At 39.3% G+C, this 9067-nt stretch overlaps 1 protein-coding gene across 1 annotated transcript; it reads left to right on the forward strand.

Annotated features, from left to right (window-relative positions):
• LOC103132139 (retinoic acid receptor responder protein 3-like) lies at window positions 1-5369 on the forward strand. Its single transcript, XM_007543891.2, has 6 exons — window positions 1-36; window positions 456-514; window positions 845-888; window positions 3118-3226; window positions 4449-4711; window positions 4937-5369. Exons 2-6 carry the CDS (start codon window positions 496-498, stop codon window positions 5027-5029), a joined length of 528 nt encoding a protein of 175 aa, XP_007543953.1. The 5' UTR covers window positions 1-36; window positions 456-495; the 3' UTR covers window positions 5030-5369.
• The last annotated feature ends 3698 nt before the right edge of the window (window positions 5370-9067 follow it).

Genomic DNA, 9067 nt, shown 5'->3' on the forward strand with positions numbered 1-9067 from the left:
TTCTGCTCCCAGAGGAGCTTCAGCTTCATCCTGCAGGTTTTACTGCAGCTTCACCAGCAGCAGAACAGAAACGCTGAACTCAAAGATGAACTTCACCAGATGAACAGTTCAGTTCCAGCTGCAGATCCACGAAGACATTAAGAGGGAAAATAAAGCACTAAACACTGATTACCAAACACAGCAGCATTTTGTTTCTCCTTTTTGATAAACATCAACTTTATAAATATAACTTATTATTCAAGAAAGAGAAACCTGAAGGCTGAGTCATTCAGTTTGTTTTTCTGCTTTAATCAAACATCTTATGATTATTATTTCAGTGTCAGTGAAGAAAATCCCAAAGACCTGCAAGGAAATAATTTTGTTTTTCAGCTCAGAGAGAGAAAACTGATTTCTGTTGACCTTCATTGTCATCATAAACATTTGAGCAGTTTAATATTTCTCTTCTTTCTCCGTAGATCCAGCCGTCGGTTTCAGACGTTCGTTTCTTCTCTCATCATGGGAAGCGTCTCGTCCAGTAAGTCCTTCAGTTGGTCTCAGGTTTGGTTTCTGCTTCAAAAGAGATAAAATAGATTGTGAGAAATAAAAGGTCCTTATGACACCAAAACAATCATTATTGGATACATGATGTTCAATAATAAACTTTAATTTAAACATATTTAGTGCAAACTTATTGTAATAAACTGAATCCTGATCTCTGAGAGGGATTAACATGTCCCTGATAACTGGAATCAGCAAACAGATGATCTGAAATAATCTTTACCAGAACATTCCTGACTGATTCTGCAGAAACATGAAACAATCATCATGTCAACAATAATTCAGGATCTTATTTGTTCTGCTCCAGGTGCTGCAAACCCAGAATATCAGGAGGGAAAACACACAGACATGGTTGGTAAACACATCTTCAGTTATCTATTAATGTTTGGCATTAAAATATATTTGATAGATTATTTTTAATCTGCTGCATTTGGACGGAGGCAGCAGGTCGTTTGGGTCTGAGAGGTTCTGATGGGGAAATAGTTTTATTTCTGCTGCTGCTCAGTTGATTCTGAACTGTGATCTGTTTGCTTCATCCCAACATCTTTTAGTTTTATGGAGACAAACAATTCAACCTGAACCTCATTATCACCTTCACCTGGTGTTACAATCATCCTGCAGCCAATCAGAGCTCAGAGATTTACTGTCTACATCATAGAGTACAAAATACTTCATCTCCTTCCCTAAATAACCCAGAGCCTTTTCACTCTGAAACATTTAATCATCCATCGTCCAACATGCTGTGTTTGTTTTGGCTGTGAATAAAAAATGTCAAAGGTTATTAAGAAAGTTGGTAATTTAATCCCAATTTTTTTCAGCGTTACAGGCAGGAAGTAAAGAGGTCTGGTCATGTGACCTTTCACACTCGATACATAAAATAGAGTAGACACTGTTATTTAACTTAAAAACTTCAATTAGTTGCTAAAAGTCAAAACAATTATTTTAGAGGTTCAGAAGTTAGAAAAAATGTCTGGTAACAATTGTTGGTGGGATTAAACGGGTTAATTATCAAGGCTCACCTGTTTATCAGGATTAATGGCTCAGAAGCTCTTAGTCTCTATCCTGATAATATGGTGACGTTTTATAGGAAATTTGTTCAGTGACACTTTTAAACAGAAATGTGGACATGATTATAAAACCTCTCTACAAATATAAGAGTTTTTAACAAAATACTTCAGCTTCCAGGTAAAATACTTCAGTCATGGTTACATTGTTATGTCAGTTTCTAGGTGGACCCAAATGCAGACAGGAAGGAGAAAACCCAAATAAAATCTCCAGAGCAGCGATGAATGGACCAGAACCCAGAACCGCCTGAGTTAAACAGAATCCAGAGAGGAGAGGAAACAGACTGAAGGTTTGACTGACAGGAGACAGAGAGGATGAAATGATGAAGATGTTCAGACGTTCAGAGCTGCAGTCAAACAGGAAGAAGCTGCTCTGCTCATGGTTTCATACCTGCATGATGTCATAGTGAGTCTCACCTGGAGCCGCCATGATGACAGAACATCGTCTTCAATCAGAGCCTCTTTGGTTCTGGGCAGTTTACTGTTTTATATTTAACTAAGGTTATAAGATAATTTAATTAAAAAGAACAAAACCAGAAACACGTTCCCATGGTGACGTTTTGAGTTCCTTACAGATTATAATAATTTATTCTAATCTTTCCAACGATGCTAAACATGGAAATAAAAACAGAAGAAAATATGATCATTTGAATGTTGGATTCTGCAAACAGGGTCAGTGAGAAGTTTGACCCTGATGGGCAGCCTGAGTGTGTGAACGCTGCAGTTTATGACTTTTACTAATATACATATGTTTTATAACCGGCTGCACAGTGGCGCAGTCGGTAGAGCTGCTGCCTGGCAGCAAGAAGGTTCTGGGTTTGATTCCCAGCCTCAGTCTTTCTGCATGTTCTCCCTGTGCATGCTGGGTTTTCTCCGGGTTCTCTGGTTTCCTCCCACAGTCCAGAAACATGTCAGGTTAATTGGCCTCTCCAAATTGCTCCTAGGTGGTTGTGTGTCTCTGTAACAGACTGGTGACCTTCCGGCTCTCACCCAGAACGTTAGCTGGAGAGGCGCCAGCACCGATCCTGACCCCACCAGGGACAAGGGTGTAAAGAAAATGGATGGATATACACTGCTCAAAAAAATAAAGGGAGCACTCAAATAACACATCCTGGATCTGAATGAATGAAATATTCTCATTGAATACTTTGTTCTGTACAAAGTTGAATGTGCTGACAACAAAATCATCAATGGAAATGAAATTTATTAACCAATGGAGGCCTGGATTTGGAGCCACACACAAAATTAAAGTGAAATGTTCCCTTTATTTTTTTGAGCAGCATCAGAAGTTACAACCATAACTTCTGATGCTTGTTTAATAAAATGTTGATGAAAGTTATAAAATATGATTTAATGTTTCAGCTGCTGATAAAAATCTTTTAAAAACCACATAATGTTTTTTCCCACATGATCTTTTCAGGTATCAAATGTTTTTACTGAAACTGTTTAACCTTTCCAGTTCCTCTGATTTCATTTTTATCTTTAGAAATTCATCCTGTCTGGTTTTTACTCCCAGAACAGAAAAGAACCAAAACCAGGAGATCTGATTGAGATCTTCCGGGTCGGATACAAACACTGGGCCATCTACATCGGCAGTGGATTCATGGTTCACTTTGTGGTGAACGGTGAGTCTCACACATATTAAGATTTAAAGTGAATCAACAGATTAAAATGTGATATTATAGAGAACAGATCCCTTCCTGTTTCTCTGCATGGAGTTCAGCAGGAACTGCTGCCTGATTCAGAGACGCTCTGCTGACCTCAGGATGGAGGAAACATTTGGTGGAAGTTTAGATTTAAAACGGAGGAAGGAACAGGGCCGGCTGTATGCTGGGGCAAAAGGGGGCTGTGCCCCCTCAAATGAAACTTGCCGCAAATAACCGAACATCTCCTTTATCTGAGGTTCTGCTGTGCATCGCGCTGAGCAGCCTGTGGTCTGTCTGTCTGTCTGCGGTCAGGCTGCAGCTGAAACTACTCAGCTGCTAGTAAACAGCCAATCAGCATTCAGTATTCACCGCTAGTAAACAGCCAATCAGCATTCAGTATTCAAACGAGCCTCACAAGAGCCAGATCCCGCTCCCTGCTAGCCAACCTGCTTGCTAATGATGGCGACTTTATCTGTCAAGTTGTCCAAACCTTAAATATGCACGAAAGGAGGACAATGTTTTGCTAACACTACAGCTACAAAACAAGCCCCAAAGTTTCACAGGTCAGTAAAAGGTTTTAATTTAAAAAAATATCGAGGGAGGTGGAAGTAGGTCAGTTATGTTCCCTTGACTTCAACAACCTTCGCATGTTGTGCTGCGCAGTTCGGTGTGTTTCGGTTCCGTTTATAAGGCGACCCTCACACCAGCTCCGTGACAGAGCATCAGTCCAGCAGGTTTTTAACTTATGAACCCCGCTGGGTTTACTGGTAGTAATCACAAAATAAACATCAAGACTGAAAAAAACTGTTACGGACTGAATATTCTGTCTTTTTGTGGGAAATGTTTGCGTTTTTGGCGCTGAATCCTGATAACGCAGCGCTGCTCGCTCAGCTATCGGATTTGTTGTCACTCGGTTGTTATGGCAACGGATCTGCGTGTAAAGCATACATTTGGTCCAAACTAATTTTTCCAAGAAAATGAAAGAAGATGAACTAGGTGAGTTCCTGAGACAGTTTGAATTGTGTTAAATGTTAATAATTCATCAAAGGGAAACTGCAAACTTCTGCAACGGCAACACCTCCTTAACATTTTCACCCGCCCCCTCATGTATCCATGGCTAGAACCGCCCGGAAGGAATCTGTCATGTTCTGGGATGTTTTAATATGAATTATTAACTATTTAAACTTTTGAAACATTACAGGTTTGGGCTCCAGCTCCAGCTGCTCCCTGCCTGCACCAGGAGAGATGGGCGTTGTGATGAAGGAGAAGCTGGAGGACGTGGTGGGTGGAGACAGGTGGAGAATCAACAATTATCTGGATAAAAAATACAAACCTCAGCAGATTTACGCCATCGTGAAACAGGCTGTTGGGTTCATTGGGACTCGGCTGCCGTACAACCTGGTGAGCAGCAACTGTGAGCATTTTGCCACCGACCTGCGCTACGGGAAGTCAACGTCTCTGCAGGTAGGAGGTCAGAGGAAGACGGAGCGAAGCTTCACATCGGCTGCTGAAATCAGAGTCAGCAGGTTGAGATCAACTCACAGCAATAAAACAGCTTTACATCCTAAAACCTCATGAAACAAGCAGCAAACATTACATTTATCACCATCACACTAGAAACATGAAACATATTGATCAATGTTCCAGCTATCTGTGTTTTTCCTGAAGGCTCTCTGTCGCCCCCTGCAGGTGGTCAAAGCTGGAGCAGGTATTGGCGGAACCGTGGCTGGACTGGTTCTGTTTACTGGAAGTTTACTGGGAATCCTGCTGAACAGACGCTGACTGGGACTGATGGGAATAAACATATCAAAATATGCTATCAATACATTTATTAATTGATTTCTGCTAGTTGTAGAAACTGTTGATCATGATTGTAGAACAGATCATGATCTGAAACTTTTAACAATGAAATTAATCTTTGCTAATAATGAGGCTGAAAATGACAGAGTTCAGGGATGTAAATCATATAAATGTTGAAATTTATAACAGATTAAAAATGACTGTTGAATCATCATCAGTGTAAATAAAATCTGATATTAATTAGTGGAAAATTATTGATTATAATTTTGCAGTTTGTTTTGGTATGAAGCTATAAAACTGTTAATAAAAAACTTATTAAAATTGGTTTTATTATTTCTAATCAAATGGTTTATTGATCTGTTTATTTTCTTTATAAAATGAACCTGTAACCATGACAACATCAAGTTTATCGATGTATTGATGATTGATCTGAGGAGAAATCCTTCCTCCAGGGTTCTGATGGTTCTGATGGTTCTGTGTGGATGATGGAGGCGGGTCAGCAGGTCAGCGTTTCCACCCTGAGCCAAACGGTGTCGGTCTGGTTCTGTCGGGTCCAGAAGAACTCCTGCAGCTCTGATCATGTCTGACATGGAGCAGATCCTTCCTCTAGTTTCTTTTAACTCCATTTCAGGAGTTTTTGTTGTCGATGAAAATTAGAACAATCCAGATTCTAAGGATCCTTTTTTATTTTTAAACATTGTTTTATTAATCCAGTGGGCCAGTTTGTCATGTCTTGTTGTAGTAACCCCCAAACGCCAGCAGGTGGCAGGATCATATGGAGATTTGGAGTCTGAATAATGTGGCGCCTCAACCTGCTATGAAAAATGTTTAGTTTTTATCAGGAAGTGATTTTCTCCCAAATCTATGCTTTTTATAGAAAGTTACATATTTGCTGATATTTCCTAAATATTTTCCAGTTTTTCTTGTTTCTTCAGTCGAGTTGCAGAGGAAGACAAAGCCGCTCCGCCGCCTCATGACTCAGGTTTCATGTTTCATTGATCAGAAGATGTTAGTATCAGTTCATAAAACAAAAAGAATGAAAGTAAATAAATAGAAAAACTACAAACTGTTTTTTGTGAAAGTGAATTATCCTCATTAACTGAATAATCTAAAGAACATCACTAATAAATACTGATTAAAACTGAAAAGGTGATTGACAGTATTTTTCTTTTCCTTTGACTTGTTGTCAGAGCCACAAAGACTCATCAGACAGATGGTGGTAGTTTAGTAGGTTAGTAGTTTAGTAGTTTAGTGGTTTAGTAGTTTAGTGGTTTAGTAGTTTAGTAGTTTAGTAGTTTGGTAGTTTAGTAGTTTAGTAGTTTGGTAGTTTAGTAGTTTAGTCCTGAAGTCAGAAAGTTGTGGGTTTGATTCCAGCTTCTTGCTGACATGTTGCTCGTTGCTGTACATTTATTCCTAAATTACTAATCTGGGCATAAAGTGTCACTGGGTGAATTAAAGAGGCTGTTAGTAAATAATATTATCTATATAGTTTAATAAAGCTTCACTATGAAGTTTTCACTGATCTCATATGAATCCAATCAATTTACGCTTTTATTCTGAAACTTTTGGATAATTTAACATCCTGGACTCCCAGGTCAAAGTCACAGACTGCAGGTCTGTTAAACTGTAAATGATTAACCTGTTATTGGTTATGAATCAGGTTTATTAGTTTAACACATTTCAGCAACAGGGCAGATCAAAGAGCTTTACATCATAAAAACATCAAGCAGCAAACAGCATTTTATCGAATCCCATAATTAAAATCATGAAACAAATAATCGTCAAATGTTGATCAATGTTCCAGTTAATCAAAGGAAACTTTAATTTTTAAGTTTCATTTTTATTCTAGATTTAAAGGAACTCAGTGTTTCAGCTGTGTTTCAGTTTTCTAGAAGTTTGTTCCAGATTTGTGGTGCATATAAACTGAATGCTGCTTCTCCATGTTTGGTTCTGGTTCTGGATGCAGAATCAGAATCAGAACCAGAACCAGAACCTGATCCAACAGCAGCAGATCTTTAAACAGAACCAGAACCAGAACCTGATCCAACAGCAGCAGATCTTTAAAGTTTTGTGCTGCTGAGCCGCCCAGTGGTTTATAATCTGTAAATGTTCTGATTGGTCAACAACAGATCAGCTTCCCTGGACTGTTAGTTTTTCTTACTGCACAGGATTCAGAAATGATGCGTTCAGGGTCGGTGGAAAACCTCGACCAAAAGTCAAGATGCTGTATTTCCAATTCATCTGGTAATTCTCAGATATCCCAGCTTTTGACCAGCTTTGAACGCATCATTCCCTCTAATCACTCGCTCTCTCCTTCACTACAACCCCCAATATAACAGATTAATTATTCATCTTCAGCCCATTATTCTTGCATCAAACCTGCATAGTTTAGTTTAAATCAGGTGGCTCCATGTAGTTTGATCTCCAGATTGATGCACAGAATCTTCTGCTGTTATTTCAGCTTTTAACTGTCAGAAGCAGCAATGAGTCAATGTTGCTTTTATATTTCAGAAATGTAAATGTCAGTAAAAATTCAGCTGTGCAGTGCAGATAAAGCAGAAACTTATATTGTAATTTGATTATTTGGAATTTAAATGTTTGGTTTGGTTGCAGCTTCTTCAGCCTCATGTTGGTATTTTCTGTAAAAAGGTAAATTGATCATTTGTGAAGTGAGAAACCAAATCAAACTCAACACAGTCGGATGCTATGAGACTAGATTTAACCTTTAACCTTCAACCAGGAAACATCCAGGGAATATTTACAGAGGAGAGTCGACCTGAAACACTTTAACATTCAGAAACCTGGTTCATTCTGACCAGCTGGAATCATTTCCTTTTATGTGGATGAAAATCAGCTCACTTGTCATGAACTGGGTTGTGGTGTTGAGGATTTAGACGTGGCCACCATGATTTTTAATGAAGGAACAGAGGAGTCAAACTCCAGCCCTCTGCTGTCCTGCAGGCTTTAGATGAGCCTCAGGTAGAAAACACTGGAATGAAACGGCTTCATCTCCTCCTGGTGCAGATCAGGCCTCCAGAGCCTTGATGACCTGATGATTCTGTTCAGGTGGTTCAGGACAGCGACCCTGCAGGAGTTTGACACCTGTGGTCTTGAAGTTCACAGAAACCAGGAAGCACAGGTGATGAAGAAACAAACAGACTTCGGTAGATAAAGGGACGACAAACGACTGGGATCCGGTGGGACACAAGAGACACATTAAATACATGAGGGATAAATCAGGGACACAAGAGACACTTTGGGATCAACCAACAACACTAAACACTAAACTAACTAGGAAACACACAAAACCCCAAATCAACTCATCACTGAAGGTTTGATTCTGAATGTTTTAACCTTCCAGTAGGAAAAATCTTTTCTGTCAGGAATGAGGTTCCTTTGGTTGGAGAAACAGGAAGTTTGATCCAGGATCAATAAACTCTTTAGACCCCAGTGACAAAGTTCAGAAAATGAAAAGTTAAATTTCTGTTTAACTTTGATTATTGGAAGAGAAATATTGAACTCCAACACTGACATGTAAGGTTTATTAAAGGGAAAATTAAAGATGGTGATTCCCTGAAGGAAATAAATCCAATTGGAAAATGGAGTAATTCAGCATTTTACAGGATTTTAAACCTTTTAACTGTAATGAACTGAAACATGCTGCAGAATCCTTTTATGATCTATGGGCATATAGCTTCTCCATGTCTGTTTTTGGTCCACATTTATCTGCTTCCACGTTTGGTTACTTTCCCCAGCAGCAGAAGGCGGCCATGGCTGACATGATGAACGATGAGGAGAACCGTCTGCATTGTGAACGGCACCAGAACTCCTTCAGGAGGAAGCAGCCATCAGCAGAGAGACGGCTCTGTATACATCCAGAAGATTAAGTCATATGTAGTCTTATGCTATTCATGCACCTGAAGACAGGATGCATTCTCACACCAAATAAAATCCCATAAACATGAGGGGATTTTCTGTCAAAACGTGATTAAGGCCCATTTCCTGCCCAGTGAAATGCAA

The sequence above is a fragment of the Poecilia formosa genome, unplaced genomic scaffold (genome assembly GCF_000485575.1).
Source record: "Poecilia formosa unplaced genomic scaffold, Poecilia_formosa-5.1.2 Scaffold933, whole genome shotgun sequence".
Classification (NCBI taxonomy): domain Eukaryota; kingdom Metazoa; phylum Chordata; class Actinopteri; order Cyprinodontiformes; family Poeciliidae; genus Poecilia; species Poecilia formosa.